Raw genomic sequence first — 16,964 nt, 5'->3', positions numbered from 1 at the left:
TGTCTCTCTTGAGACCCTGAAGGAGTACACCGTGTTGTGTCGATGTGTGTTCTTTGTTTGGATGAGGTGTAAGATGATGCTGGAAATGATGCTTCAGCAGAGCATTTTCTCAGAGCTCTCTGAGAGGCTGCCTTTCCAACTATAGTTCTCAGCTCAGTTCAGTTCAGTCGCTCAGTCATGTCCGACTCTTTGCAACCCCATGAACCGCAGCACGCCAGGCCTCCCTGTCCATCACCAACACCTGGAGTTCACTCAGACCCATGCCCATCGAGTCAGTGATGCCATCCAGCCATCTCATCCTCGGTCGTCCCCTTCTCCTGCTGCCCCCAATCCCTCCCAGCATCAGAGTCTTTTCCAATGAGTCAACTCTTCGCATGAGGTGGCCAAAGTGCTTGAGTTTCAGCTTTAGCATCATTCCTTCCAAAGAAGTCCCAGGGCTGATCTCCTTCAGAATGGACTGGTTGGATCTCCTTGCAGTCCAAGGGACTCTCAAGAGTCTTCTCCAACACCACAGTTCAAAAGCATCAATTCTTCGGTGCTCAGCTTTCTTCACAGTCCAACTCTCACATCCTTACATGACCACTGGAAAACCATAGCCTTGACTAGAAGGACCTTAGTCGGCACAGTAATGTCTCTGCTTTTGAATATGCTATCAAGGTTGGTCATAACTTTTCTTTCAAGGAGTAAGCACCTTTTATTTCATGGCTGCAATCACCATCTGCAGTGATTTTAGAGCCCAAAAAATAAAGTCTGACACTGTTTCCAATGTTTCTCCATCTATTTCCCATGAAGTGATGGGACCAGATGCCATGATCTTTGTTTTCTGAATGTTGATCTTTAAGCCAACTTTTTCACTCTCCTCTTTCACTTTCATCAAGAGGCTTTTAGCTCCTCTTCACTTTCTGCCATAAGGGTGGTGTCATCTGCATATCTGAGGTTATTGATATTTCCCCCACCAATCTTGATTCCAGCTTGTGTTTTTTCCAGTCCAGCATTTCTCATGATGTGCTCTGCATAGAAGTTAAATAAGCAGGGGGACAATATACAGCCTTGACATACTCCTTTTCCTATTTGGAACCAGTCTGTTGTTCCATGTCCAGTTCTAACTGTTGCTTCCTGCCCTGCATACAGGGTTCTCAAGAGGCAGGTCAGGTGGTCTGGTATTCCCATCTCTTGAAGAATTTTCCACAGTTGATTGTCATCCACACAGTCAAAGGCTTTGGCATAGTCAATAAAGCAGAAATAGATGTTTTTCTGGAACTCTCTTGCTTTTCCATGATCCAGCGGATGTTGGCAATTTGATCTCTGGTTCCTCTGCCTTTTCCAAAACCAGGTTAGACATCAGGGAGTTCACGGTTCACGTATTGCTGAAGCCTGGCTTGGAGAATTTTGAGCATTACTTTACTAGCGTGTGAGATGAGTGCAATTGTGTGGTAGTTTGAGCATTCTTTGACATTGCCTTTCTTTGGGATTGGAATGAAAACTGACCTTTTCCAGTCCTGTGGCCACTGCTGAGTTTTCCAAATTTGCTGGCACATTGAGTGTAGCGCTTTCACAGCATCATCTTTCAGGATTTGAAATAGCTCAACTGGAATTCCAGCACCTCCACTAGCTTTGTTCCTAGTGATGTTTTCTAAGGCCCACTAGACTTCACATTCCAGGATGTCTGGTTCTAGATGAGTGATAACACCATCATGATTATCCAGGTTATGAAGATCTTTTTGTACAGTTCTTCTGTGTATTCTTGCCACCTCTTCTTAATATCTTCTGCTTCTATTAGGTCCATACCATTTGTGTCCTTTATCAAGCCCATCTTTGCATGAAATGTTCCCTTGGTATCTCTAATTTTCTTGAAGAGATCTCTAGTCTTTCCCATTCTGTTCTTTTCCTCTATTTCTTTGCACTGATCGCTGAAGAAGGCTTTCTTATCACTTCTTGCTATTCTTTGGAACTCTGCATTCAGATGCTTATATCTTTCCTTTTCTCCTTTGCTTTTTGCTTCTCTTCTTTTCACAGCTATTTGTAAGGCCTCCCCAGACAGCCATTTTGCTTTTTTGCATTTCTTTTTCATGGGGATGGTCTTGATCCCTGTCTCCTGTACAATGTCACGAACCTCACTCCATAGTTCATCAGGCACTCTATCTATCAGATCTAGGCCCTTAAATCTATTTCTCACTTCCACTGTATAATCATAAGGGATTTGATTTAGGTCATACCTGAATGGTCTAGTGGTTTCCCCTACTTTCTTCAATTTAAGTCTGAATTTGGCAATAAGGAGTTCATGATCTGAGCCACAGTCAGCTCCTGGTCTTGTTTTGGTTGACTGTATAGAGCTTCTCCATCTTTGGCTGCAAAGAATATAATCAATCTGATTTCAGTGTTGACCATCTGGTGATGTCCATGTGTAGAGTCTTCTCTTGTGTTGTTGGAAGAGGGTGTTTGCTATGACCCGTGCAGTTTCTTGGCAAAACTCTATTGATCTTTGCCCTGCTTCATTCCGCATTCCAAGGCCAAATTTGCTTGTTACTCCAGGTGCTCCTTGACTTCCTAGTTTTGCATTCCAGTCCCCTATAATGAAAACGACATCTTTTTTGGGTTTTAGTTCTAAAAGGTCTTGTAGGTCTTCATAGAACTGTTCAACATCAGCTTCTTCAGCGTTACTGGTTGGGGCATAGACTTGGATTATTGTGATATTGACTGGTTTGCCTTGGAAATGAACAGAGATCATTCTGTCGTTTTTGAGATTGCATCCAAGTACTGCATTTTGGACTCCTTTGTTGACCATGATGGCTACTCCATTCCCTCTCAGGGATTCCTGCCCGCAGTAGTAGATATAATGGTCATCTGATTTAAATTCACCCATTCCAGTCCATTTTAGTTCTCTGATTCTTAGAATGTCAACGTTCACTCTTGCCATCTCTTGTTTGACCCCTTCCAATTTGCCTTGATTCATGGACCTGACATTCCAGGTTGCTATGCAATGTTGCTCTTTACTGCATCAGACCTTGCTTCTATCACCAGTCACATCCACAACTGGGTATTGTTTTTGCTTTGGCTCCAGCCCTTCATTCTTTCTGGAGTTATTTCTCCATGGATCTCCAGTAGCATACTGGGCACCTTCTGACCTGGGGAGTTCCTCTTTCAGTATCCTATCATTTTGCCTTTTCACACTGTTCATGGGGTTCTCAAGGCAAGAATACTGAAGTGGTTTGCCATTCCCTTCTTCAGTGGACCACATTCTGTCAGACTTCTCCACCATGACCCACCTGTCTTGGGTTGCCCCATGGCATGGCTTAGTTTCATTGAGCTAGGCAAGGCTGTGGTCCTAATGTGATTAGATTGACTAGTTTTCTGTGAGTATGGTTTCAGTGTGTCTGCCCTCTGATGCCCTCTTGCACCACCTACCATCTTCCTTGGGTTTCTCTTACCTTGGGCGTGAGGCATCTCTTCAAGGCTGCTCCAGCAAAGCGCAGCCGCTGCTCCTTACCTTGGATGAGGGGTATCTCCACACCACTGCCCTTCCTGACCTTCAATGTGGGATAGCTCCTCTAGGCCCTCCTGCGCCCCCGCAGCCACAGCTCCTTGGACGTTGGGTTTCCTAGGCAGGTTGATAAGAAGTCTAGAGGTCCCCAAGGAGAGAGGGGTCTGGAATTCTCAAGGAGGAAGAAAGGACAAACTTTTTTTCCTTCTCTACATTCCTTAGGATTATATAACAATGATGTATTCTGCCTGAGGACAGTCTCTGGATTAAACCTTCTGCCTAATTCTGTAAATTATGGGAGTGGACCTGCTCTTTACAAGCATTATATAACAATAATATATTCTGCCTGAGGACAGTCTCTGGCTAATTCTGTTATCTTAAAATGTAAATTATGGGAGTAGGTCTGGTGAGGTCTTTACAACCTCCAGACATTCTTTGGATTCATTGGAGAGTATATAAACTCATTGCTAACACTAACAAGCGGGTACTCTTTCTGCCCCCTTCTGATGCCTATGTCAGAAGCTTTCTCTATCTCCTTTATACTTTAATAGAACTTTATTACACAAAAGCTCTGAGCGATCAAGCCTCATCTCTGGCCCCGGATTGAATTCTCCTCTGGGGGCCAAGAATCCCAGCGTCGTGATTCAACAACAATATTTCAATGGTTTCAGTGTGTCTGCCCTCTGATGCCCTCTTGCAACACCTACTATCTTACTTGGGTTTCTCTTACCTTGGGCGTAGGACATCTCTTCACGGCTGCTCCAGCAAAGTGCAGCCGCTGCTTCTTACCTTGGATGAGGGGTATCTCCACACCACCGCCCTTCCTGACCTTCAACTTGGGATAGCTTCTCTAGGCCCTCCTGAGCTCCCACAGCCACAGCTCCTTGGACATTGGGTGGCTCCTCCCGGCTGCCGCCTCTGACCTCGGACGCAGGGTGGCTCCTCTCAGCCGCGCTTAGTGCCCCAGTCACAGCAGCCGCCTGCGCTTAGTGCGCTGGAGCTTAGTGCTCAGTTCAGTTCAGTTCAGTTCAGTCGCTCAGTCGTGTCCGACTCTTTGTGACCCCATGAGTCGCAGCATGCCAGGCCTCCCTGTCCATCACCAACTCCTGGAGTTCACTCAGACTCGCATCCATCGAGTCAGTGATGCCATCCAGCCATCTCATCCTCTGTCGTCCCCGTCTCCTCCTGCCCCCAATCCCTCCCAGCATCAGAGTCTTTTCCAATGAGTCAACTCTTTGCATGAGGTGGCCACAGTACTGGAGTTTCAGCTTTAGCATCATACCTTCCAAAGCTCAGTTTGGTTCAAATTAAACTTTTTTCTGTCTTTATTGATTGTTTCTGTGGGCACAAATTTATTTGATTATCAAGAACCCTGAAAAGTAGGGACTATAAAACCAGAGACTGAACTCTCAGTTCTCCTCATTCCCAGTTTTATTTACACTATTTGGCTTTTCACAGTCTGCATGTGGCCTGAGATACTCAATTGTGGGGAACTCAAGCCCAGCTTGGCACCAATCAGGAGTTTGTTGTTGTTGCATTCAGTTGCTAAGTGTGTCAGACTCTTTGCAACCCAATAGACTGCAGGACACCAGGCTCCTCTATCCTCCATTATCTCCCTGAGTTTGCTCAAATTCATGTTCATTGAGTCGGTGATGTTATCTAACTATCTCATCCTCTGTCGCCCCCTTCTCCTTTTGCCTTCAATCTGTTCCAGCAGCAGGGTCTTTTTTAGTGAGTCAGTTCTTCTCATCAGGTGGCCAAAATATTGGAGCTTCAGCTTCAGTATAAGTCCTTCCAATGAATATTCAGTTTCCTTGAGGATGGACTGGTTTGATCTCATTGCAGTCCAAGTGACTCTCAAGAGTCTTCTCCAGCACCACAACATCAAAGCATCTATTCTTCGGTGCTCAGCCTTCTTTATAGTCCAGCTCTCACATTCGTACATGACTACTGGAAAAACCATAGCTCATAGATTAGACCTAGCTTTAAACTCTCATTTTCCTTTTCAATTAGTTTCACAATTTTTTTTTTCCAAAATGAATACTGTGCATTCCCCTCGATAACAACTGCTAAGTAAATTTTTCTCTGTTTGGGAGCACATAAAATATTTTATGTACGTGTGATTCTTTTGTCACATATCTCATCAAATATAGTTGAACACTTTCTGAATTCCAGACACTATTTTGGCTGCTGGGAAGAAAATAGTGTCTAAAGTGTAATGGGCTGAATCCATATCCCTACTCTCAAATTCATATGTTGAAGTCCTAATCCCCAGGAACCACAGAATGTGAATGTATTGGTCATTGGGCCTTAAAGAGGTAATTAAACTTAAATGAGATCACTAGAGTGGGTCCTAACTCAGTGTGACTGATGTCTTCATAAGAAGAGAATTAGAATGCAGGGAGTATACACAGAAACCAAGAGGTGAGAGATTTAGCAAATACAAATACAAGACACCTCAGTTCAGTTCAGTTCAGTCGCTCAGTCGTGTCTGACTCTTTGCGAACCCATGAATTGCAGCACGACAGGCCTCCCTGTCCATTACCAACTCCCAGAGTTCACTCACACTCACGTCCATTGAGCCAGTGATGCCATCCAGCCATCTCATCCTCTGTCGTCCCCTTCTCCTCCTGCCCCCAATCCCTCCCAGCATCAGAGTCTTTTTCAGTGAGTCAACTCTTTGCATGAGGTGGCCAAAGTACTGGAGGTTCAGCTTTAGCATCATTCCTTCCAAAGAAATCCCAGTGTTGATCTCATTCAGAATGGACTGGTTGGATCTCCTTGCAGTCCAAGGGACTCTCAAGAGTCTTCTCTCAAAAGCATCAATTCTTCGGTGCTCAGCCTTCTTCACAGTCCAACTCTCACATCCATACATGACCACAGGAAAAACCGTAGCCTTGACTAGCCGGACCTTAGTCGGCAAAGTAATGTCTCTGCTTTTGAATATATGATCTAGATTGGTCATAACTTTTCTTTAAAGGAGTAAGCGTCTTTTAATTTCATGGCTGCAGTCACCATCTGCAGTAAATGTAGTGAATTTCATAGAAACAGAGAACATTTTAAAATGTACATTTAATACAAATATCTTAGATAGATACATAGTTTATGCATGTTGATTATACATATCTTACTATGTACAGATACAATCACAAGTACAGCCATACTTGTTTTTTTGTGCTTTCCAGATAATAGTTCTTTTTTTTTTTTTCAGATAATAGTTCTTTTCTTTCTTTCTTTCTTTTTTTTTTTTTTTTTACTAATTGAAGATTTGTGGCCACTGAAGTTAATGTTTACCACATGTTAAAAAACATTTTAAAATCAAGGTATGTACATTATTTTTTTACAGAATGCTTTTGCACACTGAGTAGAGTGTAGTATGACATGCCTTTTACATGCACAGGGAAACTAAAAAATTTGTATATGACTCCGTTTATTGCCAGTTCTTTTTATTGGGTTGCCTGGACTCAACTAGAGATATTTCCGAGGTATGCCTGTATGGGTGATAGTATTTGATTAATGAATGAAAATCCAGTTTGGGTCATATCACTTATTCTATTTTGTTGGTTGCACTGTGCAGCTTGTGGGATCTTAGTTCACCCATAAGGAACAGAACCCGAAATCCCTGCAGTGGAAGCATGGAGCCCTAATGACCAGACCACCAGGGAATTCCCCTGGTTCAATAGTTATGAAAATGCACCAGTCTCTTTCCTGGAGAATTACCCACATTCTGGTTTCAGTTAATGGCACTTTCATTTGAAATGTGAATCTATCCCTCCTGTCCATTATGAGCTGGTGGTTGATCTGGAGGCTTGACTACATTGTGAAACAGCTTTTCATCGAGTCTTGCCTATCACAGCACAGGATATCCGGTTGTCCCGGAAGTAAGGGAAGGGTGATAATCAGGTGAGGTCAACCTCTTCCATCAAAGTTTTCCCAACAGTTTCAGTCTCCGTTACTTGGATCCTACGCCTTCAATTTCATCAGGGCTCTCAGTTTGGTGATTTTCCTACTTCTGTTCAACCTCCTCCATCTAGTTTAAAAAATATACTTACTATTTTTCTTATTTGGCTGCTCCAGGTCTCAGCTGTGGCACCTGGAGTCCTTCATTGTGGTGTGAAGACTCTCCCTGTGGCAGGCAGGCTTCTCTCTAGCTGTAGTGGGCAGGCTCAGTCACACCCCCCCCCGCCCCCCACCAGCATATGGGATCTTAGTTCTCTGACCAGGAATCAAAGTCATGTATTCTGCATTGGAGGCTGGATTCTTAACCACTGGACCAGTGGGCAAGTCCCCTGTTCCATCTAGTTTTAATTCATCTAATAACTTGCTACTCAGTTTCTTTTTAAAATTATTATTTTGTTTATTGTTGACTGTCTGGGTCTTTGTTGCTGCGCGGGCTTTTCTGTAGTTGTGATGAGCAGGGGCTCCTCTCCAGTTGTGGTGCACAGGCTCCTCATTGCAGTGGTTTCTTCTGCTGCAGAACATGGGCTCCAGGGCATTCAAGCTTCAGGAGTTATGGCTCCCAGGTTCTAGAGCACAGGCTCAGTAGCTGTGGCACAGGCTTAGTTGCTCCATGACAAGTGGGTTCTTCCCGGACCAGGGATCGAATCTGTGTCTCCTGCATTGACAGGTAGATTCTTAACTGCTGGACCACTGGCGAGGTCCCATCTTCCACCTAGTTTTATATCATCTCATGAGTTTTCTACTCCATTTCTTTTTTTTTAAAAAAATTTCATTTATTTGTTTATTTATGACTCTTCTGGGTCTTTTTGACAAATGGGCTTTTGTGTAGTTGCCATGCACAGGCTTCTCATTGTGGTGGTTTTTCTTGTTTCAGAGCTCAGGTTCTAGGGCATGCAGGCTTCAATAGTTGAAACTCATGGGCAGTAGAGCACAGGCTCAGTAGTTGTGGCCCAGGGGCTTAGTTGCTCCATGGTGTGTGGGATCTTGCTGGACCAGGGATTGAACCTGTGTCTCCTGCATTGGCAGGCAGATTCTTTACCACTGAGCTACCAGGGAAGCCCGCTACTCAGTTTCCTGACTTTCATCCCTCCTTCACTCTATTTCAGTTGCTCAACCCCACAACCAATCCTCTGCTTCATTATAACCTCTGTCTTCATTGTTCATAATCTCCATTTCAAGCATTCTGTCCTGCAACAGCCAAACTTGTCTTTTCAGTTTCACTTCCTATTTTTCAGTTCCACCCAACATTTATCAACAAACCCTTGACCCACCTCTGTCAGTGCAGATTTTTTCCCAGTTAAGAATTTTTCCTAATTAATTCTACTGTGCAGCTTTAAGAGCCTGAGACAGAAAAGTCAAGAAAAATGATTATTTTCACTATTGACACTATATCTCAATAATGCCAGAGGAAAGGCACGAATGAGCATATCCCTTTGTCATTATGAAAGTATCCACTTTTTCTGTTATCACTCTCTTTTCCTTAAGGTCAGCTTTGTCTGATGTTGATGCAGCCATGCTAGCTTTCTCGTGTTACTGTTTGCATAATATATCTGTTCTTTTCGTTTTACTTCCAATATATTTGTGTCCTAATATTTCAAGTGCAATACTGGACACATATACTGTTACCTGAATTTCCTTCCCATGTGGGAGTCCCTGGTGTTTTTACTGGAAAGAGGCAGGAGGAGGAGTTTCTTACGTGCAGGTGAGTATTTTATTTCTTCTGGTTGCTGCTTACGTTGTAGTTTTTTGTAAAAATTCATCTTGCTGCACTTGACAAAATTTTAAAAAGTTTATTTAACATTTATGCAATGTTACAGTCACTGTGTCCATGAACAATAAAATACAAGGGTCTACGTGCATCCGCCTTCACAGTCCATAGAGGCTCACAGTGCCCCTTGAAACAGAAGATCCTTTAGGACACAGAGGGATTCCACACAGCATCTACTTCCTGTGGTTAAGATGGCTCAGCATCAGAGATGTTTTTGTCAAGTCTGGGAGGTGGAGGCTGGTGGCTATCGATGATTGTTCCCTGCCAGGCTGTGTCGGATCCCATATCCAAAGTATATGAGAAATCCTAGTAGAGAAATGAGACAATGAGAAGGGAAAGTAGGGCTTCTCCTCACTTACAAATGCAAAATGGGCTCCTATTATGGCATCTGACACAGTTTAGGGGAGCGGTGGTAGGAACAGGATTGGGTTCAGTCACCCAAGAGGCCTCTTTATCCCAGAAAGCTACTTACCAATGGCATTCCAGATGCCAAATTGGGTCCAAGTCCTCGGAGTCATCAACATCATCAAGTAAACGTTCACAAAGATGCTCACCAGTGGGAGGACAGGCAGAGCAGGGACCTGTGGGCAGAGTCAGTTAATTTCTGAACACACCCCAGACGTCTGAAAGGGAGAGCCTACCCCACATGGGTGGGAGACTCCAGTCCTTTTCAGGCTGTGCATTCAGTGCCTACTGAGATTGTGTATGTAAAGCACTGAGTGTGGATCAGGGAAGGGTCTGTTTATTTTAGCAACTTATATCCTTTAGGGCAGCAAAGGATATTTAGACTTCAAAGCCTGCAGACTTCATTCATTCAAGGTGAACAGTTTAGGCACATAAGGTCACCTACCTTGAAGTACTCAGGACCTGGGTCCTTGGGCTGCCTCCAGATGATGACTGTGACCCCAGTGATGAGCAGCAGCAGCAGCACAGCCACTGTTGTGAGCCCGGGGTCTCCAGAGAACACCTGGCTGGACCACTGGGCCAGGATCACACTCAGGATGGTCAGCAGGAGAACTGCAAGGGTCAAGGTGGAGAACAGGCTGACTCAAGAAGCCAAAGATGTCAGGACCTTGGCTCACCGTCCCCTCACCCCCAGGCTGCCCACCTCAGGAAGGGCCATCGTATTTCCAAGACTCCTCAACTGACAAAATACACACTCCCACCACCTCCCATCAGTCTCAGAATATGACCGAAGAGAAATTCCACTGCTCACCGAGCAGGGAGGTACATCCATAGACAATCTGGCCAGATATCAGAGTGGGGATGGTGCTGTTAGGGAACCACAGAGTCTTCAGAATCCTTGAGGTTCTTGCTTCAGGTACAGGTTCTGAAGGACTTGCTTCATGTCTTGAAATATCAATTTCCTCCTTCTTGCTTAAAGTCTGTTCTGGTTGGTACCTGAATTACAGATATTAAGGCAGTGTTAACAGCAGCCTTTACTCATCCAACATTAGGCAGCCTGTTCCACCTCTCTCTTGCCTTAAGCATAGAAGGGCATTTAGAAGGTGGCTTGAAGACAGATTTAGAAAAAGACATTTAAAAGGTGTTTGCAATGTTGAGGTCTGGGTTTGATTCCTGGTTTGGGAAGATCCCTGGAGAAGGGGAAGGCTACACATTCCAGTATTCTGATCTGGAGAATTCCATGGGCTGTAAAGTCCATGGGGTTGCAAAAAGTCAGACACGACTGAGCGACTTTCATTCACTTCAGTTTATGAAGGCAGAAGATGATTACCTCCCCCATCAATCCCCACAAGTCTGAGACCCAGTCAAGGTGCAGTGGAGTCTCACCTGAGGACAAGCACAGAGAAAGACACCAGGGAGTAAACAAGCAAATTCCCAATTGACATGAGGTCCACAAGGTCACTGAACTTGAAGAGCAATGCCAAGAGCCCTAGAATGAAGGCAAAACAAGATGGTGGAGGGAGAGAAAAACTGGAGGAAATACCCAAGCTAAGGAAGTTGATCAAAGAAGGAGTGGGTTTCATTATCCACCTGCGATATTTCCAGAAGACATGATGGCCATGATGGGGGTTCCTGTGTGAACAAAGACACTGGCAAGTTTCCGGAAAAGGAGCCCATCACGTGCCATATCCCTGATCACCACGGGTATGGGGAAGAAGATGCTCTGGAGCCTGGAAGCAAAAAGAGGAACACGAAGACAGACTGGGGCCTCTGCTCCCTGGTCTACAGGTGTAAGGTGTCTTTATCTCTTGTCTCTCTATCCCAAATTGTTGGCAACCTGAGCATCTGACCATAGATGAGGAGAAAACCATGATACTGACCTGGATGTGAGAGCACAGAGGGTGGTAACAGCCACGACATATCTGGCAACGTCCCAGCCGATGTAGAGAAAAGCCTGCGGCAAGGGGCTCTCAGGGTGAATCAGGTAGTAGGGCACCATGAGGGTGAGCGCGGCTGAGACTCCAGAGTACGCCAGAAAGCAGATGAAGATGGTGATCAAGATGCTCCAGGGGATGGAACGACGAGGGTTTAGGGCTTCTTGCTCTGCAACATTGATGAAGGTTCTGGGTCAGGAAAGCACGCTGGGGTGAAAGCACAAAATTCCTCTCCTTCTTGTACCATGAAAATAAGCCTAACCTTCTAGCCACCCCTGTGCCCAAGGGGCAGCCCAATGTGTCCCCAAACCCTTGATGGGACACACAATGACCATGTTACCTTTAGTGACAATGGCATCAAAACCAACAAGTGCATAGAAACATATCGCTGCTCCACGGAGAATTCCACCAAGGCCAAATGGCACAAATCCTCCAGAGCCCAGAGGACCCAAGCTATGGTGAGAGAAGGAACGAGGAAGAACATGGGTGAGGTGTGTTCAGCCACCTCTACAGGAATCCTCAGTTAATACCACAAGTCCTGGACTCCAGACTCCCAACATTTGGATCCATCAGCCCAGGTCTTTTAGTCCCAGCTCTGCACCCTCAGCCCATGCATTACTAAGGTCAAGGGTACCACCCTAACCTAGAAAGGCCACCCGATCCAGGTGTGATGGATGTGTAGTCCTGTTCTGTGAGCTTCCAGTTGTGCAGGTCTCCCTTAAAGAAGCCAGAGAGGATGATGAAGATGAGAACCAAGACGTTGATGCCTGTGAACACTCTGGTAACCAGAAGCGACTCACGCGCTCCCAGAGTAAGCGCCCCTGTGGGGAAAACGGAATATGAGATGTCCAGAATAACAAAATCCATGGAGACAGAAAGCAGACCGGTGTTTACCAGGAGCTGGAGGTTGTGGGATTGGGACACATGGGTGGACAGTGACTGCTCAGTGGGTGCAGGGGTTCCTTTGTTGTGTATGTTTGGAACTACATGGAGGTGATGGTTGTACAATGTTGTGAATGTGCTTAGTGCCACGGTATTGTATACTTTCAGAAGGTTAATTTTATTGTGAGATGGTAACCATCTCACAGTATATACACCTAACACCTTAAACTTACACAATGTTGCATGCCAATTATATCTCAATAAAACTGAAGATAGTAGAATGGTTAATTTTATGCTATGTGAATTATTTCCCAATTAAAAACACACCTTTGGTCTCAATACAGAGGAAGAAACTTGTCCAAGTAAATTGATTCTCAATGGGGGTTGATTTTGTGCCCTAGGGATGCTTGCCAACGTCTGGAGACATTTTGATTGTCATTTGTCACTGCTTGGGAGACAGGCATAGTATCTAAATAGGCATGGTATCTAGTGAGGAAAGTTCAGGAATGCTATATATCTGGCCATGATAAATTGTCAGATATATAAATTAAGAAAGTCCTACAATGCGAAGAGCCAACTCATTGGAAAAGACCCTGGTGCTGGGAAAGATTGAAGGCAAAAGAAGAGGGCAACAGAGGATGAGATGGTTGGATGGCATCACTGGCTCAATGGACGTGAGTTTGAATGAACTTTGGAAGATGGTGAAGGACAGGGAAGCCTGTAGTCCATGGTGTCACAAAAAGCTGGACCTGACTTAGGAACTGATGACAGCAACAATGGACAGGACAGCCCCCAATACTGAAGGCTGTTCCGGTCTAGAAGGTCAGTAGTTCCAAGAGTGGGAAGCAACAGTCTATGTCTTGCCTTCCTGTCTCTCATACCCCAGACCCTTCTTGGTGGATGGATTGTGCCTGTGTGTTCAGTTGCTCAGTTGCATCCAACCCTTTGCGACCCCATGGACTGCAGTCCACCAGGCTCCTCTGTCCATGGATTTTCCTAGCAAGAACACTGGAGTGGGTTGCCATCTCCTCCTCCAGGGGATCCTCCTGACCCAGGGGTTGAAACTACGTCTTCTACATTGGCAAGTAGGTTCTTTACCACTGAGCCACCAGGGAAGCCATATCCCAGACCTTTATTCCAAGTCCTAATCACCTGTGATTCTGCCACCCCAAGCCTTTCAGCTCCTCCGCCACACCCCTCTCTTCCCATCCTAATCTGGACCCCTATCTCACCTGTGAGCAGCAGCACCACAGCCAGGGCGATGAAGTCTGGGTAGCGGGCCAGGTAGTCGGGCATGTACTGAGAGAAGCCTCTCTGTAATGCCTGAGAGATGTGGTTCCCGATCAGGCCATCAAAGGTGTAGCTCCAGGCCTTGGACACACTTGCAGTGGCTGCAGCAGGAGAAGAAACATTCATTGATAAATGTGAATTGAATCCCTCTATGCACCATGGGATGTATCTGGGGAGGAAACTTACAAAATATCAAATGTCAATTTATTTTCATGAAGTGGGGAGGGTAGACCCAGATGATTCACAAACTGGGTCAATTATTAAGTGTTTTAGTGGGAGATCAATGTTATGCAAGAAAACAGGGAAGAGGGAACAAGAGGTCTGGGAGATAAGGATTAAAATTTTAAATCCAGTGCTAATGGAAACTCCATGAAGGCAAAAGCAGAGCAGAGACTTCAGTATGGTGAGGGAATGAGCCTGTGGGCCATGCCTCCTTCTCACTCACTCCCCATGGTTCCCTTTTCTCTGGGTTCTTGGTCTATCATTTAAGGAAAGCAGGGGAAAGCTGAGTAGAATGAAGCTGTGGAGTTTTCCTAACACTATTACTCTCCTCGTCTCACAAAGTGGATGATAAAGTGCTCATGAATGACTGAAGACCAAATCCCACTCCTAGTTTCCCGGTCTTCAACCCCACACTTTCTCCAGCCATCATCTCACCAAAGACATAGGACAGTATGAGATTCCAGCCAGCGATGAAAGCCCACAGTTCTCCCACGCTGATGTAGCTATAATGATACGCAGAACTGGTCCACTTTATCCGTGTCCCAAACTCAGCATAGCAGAGCCCAGACAACACAGAAGACAGGGCGGCCACCAAGAAAGAGATGATGATCGCTGGTCCAGCGACGAACAGAGCCACCTCTCCAACCACGATGTACACGCCAACCCCCAGGGTGCTGCCCACACCCAAGACCACCAGGTGGAGGATGTTCAGATGACGGCTCAAGAGAATCTCAGATTCCTCCCTGGGCTCCAGGGGCTGCCTGCGGATCAGCTTCTGACCACACTGGCGGGGGTCCTGACACCGCATCCTGGGTGGAGTTGAGGAGCTGTGATCTGCTGAGGAAGGAAGACACCAAGCCATGAAGAATGTCCATTGGCCCTTGGCCCCGGGAGTCCAATTCCGTGGAGCAGTGGAGTGATGGGGGGCAGGTGGTGAAAGGACACTTCGGGCAAGTTCTCCATCTCTGAGCGTTGGTTTCTTCAAACATAAAGAAGCCTTTTAACAAGTTTCAAAGTTACTGGAAGGGACTTCCTTGGTGGCACAGTGTTTAAGAATCTACCTGCCAACGCAGAGGACACGGCCCAGGAAGATTCCACATGCTGACGGGCAACTAAACCAGTGCACCACGACTACTGAGCCTGTGCTCTGGACCCTGCGAGCCTCAACTACTGAGCCTCTGTGCCTTGAGCCCATCCTCTGCAACAGGAGAAGTCACCACAATGAGAAGCCTGCGCACCAAAACTAGAGAGTAATTCTGATCACCGCAATTAGAGAAAGCCTACACGCAGCAACAAGGAGGCCGCACAGTCATTAATTTTAAATTACTTTTTAAGAGTTAGTGGAAAAGTGGAGTGGATTGCATCTCCCCTCAGTTGTGCCCATTTGGAATATGGATAGTTTTGAGCTGAAGGCGATGAAGACCCAGCAGACTGAAACTCCTTGCCACCCCCCTTAACTGCTCAAGATAATGTAGTTTAGGGGCCTATACCTAGACGAGAGCTATTACCAAAGATACATTTTTATCTCAGAAAGACTTGCCTGCATGGAATAGCAAACATTTGTTCACCAAGTGTTGGCTCTTGCCATCTTTCCTGTGGGTTCTCTTCCTCTTGTTTGAAGCCCCAGGTTCCTACCTACCCTTCTTCCTTCACTTAGTGGAGTGTATAAGCCTCACCTGCCTGACTGTCTTTGTGCCTTTGAGTTTTTATCGGGTTCCAATACATAGCAAATTAAACTTGTTCATCTGACTTATGTCAACTTGATTATTAGACTGGGCAAAGAGCCTGGAAAGGGAAGGGTTCTGCCCCACAGAAGCAAAAGCTGCCAACACAGAACTTGGCACAGTAGATGCTTACTTGGTATGAGCTGAGCGGATGAAGATAGTGATTTCTGTATTGAATTCAACCAGCTCTCCTGGTTCAAATCCACCTATAGTACTACTTACTAGCTTCTGGGCTCCCCTGGTAGCTCAGCTGATAAAGAATCTGCCTGCAATACAGGAGATCCCAGTTCAACTCCTGGGTCAGTTCAACTCCTGGGTCAGGAAGATCCCCTGGCAGAGGGACAAGCTACCCACTCCAGTATTCTTGGTCTTCTCTAGTGGCTCAGACAGTAAAGAATTTGCCTGCAATGAGGGAGACCTGGGTTTAATTCCTGGGTTGGGAAGATCCCCTGGAGGATGAAATGGCAACCCACTCCAATATTCTGGCCTGAAGAATGCCCATGGACAGAGTAGCCTGGCAGGCTACAGTGCATGGGGTTGCACAGAGATGGACACGACTGAGCGACTAAGCATACACACACACACACACACACACACACACACACACACACACACACACACTAGCTCGTCTGATGTAACATAACTCACCACAGTCTTCCCAAGGAAACTGTGAATGTTCAAGTCCCAGATGAAGAACCAGAAAATATGGAGATCCCACAGTATAGAGGAGACTGAATTCAGGGGTCCACGTATCATAAACTCTACCTAAGTGTAATGTTTATTGTTTGAACACCACTCAACAAACACATCTAGAGACTCCAGACACTAATGCAATCTCCCCCACACCACCTCTTCACACACACACACACACACACACACACACACACACACTCACACAAACTGAGTTCTCATTTCCTTCTGCTTTCATCTATAAAACGGGTCTCTCCACCCTAAGGCTGGAGCTGGGCTGACCCCTGCACCCTGGGATTGCAGAGGTCTCTTTGGGAGGATGTGAACTCAGAGCCTAGTCTCCCACAGAAGAGGGTGACCCCAGACTTACTGGATCCTTGGAGCAGAGCCTGGAGCACTGGGTCAGTCAGGGAGGCTGAGGGTAACTCATGTGGGGCTGGAGCTGAGACCTCTCCAAGAACCGAAGTGGGAGTCCTGAGCACAGAAGATGGTCCTCACTCCTGGGTTGTTGGGGTGGAGATGGGGCTGGGCGGGCGGGGAGCAGTGTTGCTATCAGCTCTTGACACTTACATGGTTACCCTCAGAAGGAGGTTCTGAGAGGTCTTTTT

General features: G+C 45.9%; 1 protein-coding gene across 2 annotated transcripts; it reads right to left on the bottom strand.

The window, feature by feature from the left end:
* Nucleotides 1-9,216: 9,216 nt before the first annotated feature.
* On the bottom strand, nucleotides 9,217-16,832 carry LOC101121410 (cationic amino acid transporter 3-like). 2 transcript variants are annotated; one of them, XM_027977595.3, is made up of 12 exons: nucleotides 16,727-16,832; nucleotides 14,378-14,779; nucleotides 13,663-13,821; nucleotides 12,192-12,369; nucleotides 11,889-12,001; nucleotides 11,495-11,717; nucleotides 11,205-11,344; nucleotides 11,001-11,103; nucleotides 10,426-10,610; nucleotides 10,060-10,226; nucleotides 9,682-9,790; nucleotides 9,217-9,515 (listed from the first exon to the last, which is right to left on the bottom strand). In XM_027977595.3, the coding sequence occupies exons 2-12, from the start codon at nucleotides 14,748-14,750 to the stop codon at nucleotides 9,454-9,456; spliced, it is 1,812 nt and encodes a 603-aa protein (XP_027833396.2). In that variant the 5' UTR covers nucleotides 14,751-14,779; nucleotides 16,727-16,832; the 3' UTR covers nucleotides 9,217-9,453. The 2 variants fall into 2 exon arrangements, with proteins under 2 accessions (XP_027833396.2, XP_060255125.1); XM_060399142.1 differs by having other exon boundaries at nucleotides 14,378-14,776.
* Nucleotides 16,833-16,964: the final 132 nt, after the last annotated feature.

Source organism: Ovis aries, chromosome 14, assembly GCF_016772045.2.
Source record: "Ovis aries strain OAR_USU_Benz2616 breed Rambouillet chromosome 14, ARS-UI_Ramb_v3.0, whole genome shotgun sequence".
NCBI lineage: Eukaryota > Metazoa > Chordata > Mammalia > Artiodactyla > Bovidae > Ovis > Ovis aries.
The sequence above is the reverse complement of the archived record's forward strand: the minus strand, read 5'-3'. Positions and strand labels throughout refer to the sequence as shown.

Excerpts from the sequence above, each read along its gene's own strand:
- LOC101121410 (XM_027977595.3), bottom strand. The coding sequence starts at position 14,750 with ATGCGGTGTCAGGACCCCCGCCAGTGTGGTCAGAAGCTGATCCGCAGG. Across the intron at positions 13,822-14,377 it reads CATACTGTCCTATGTCTTTG|CCACTGCAAGTGTGTCCAAG; the intron begins GTGAGATGATGG and ends CTCCTGCTGCAG. Across the intron at positions 11,104-11,204 it reads GTCTTCTGGAAATATCGCAG|GGCTCTTGGCATTGCTCTTC; the intron begins GTGGATAATGAA and ends CCTTCATTCTAG.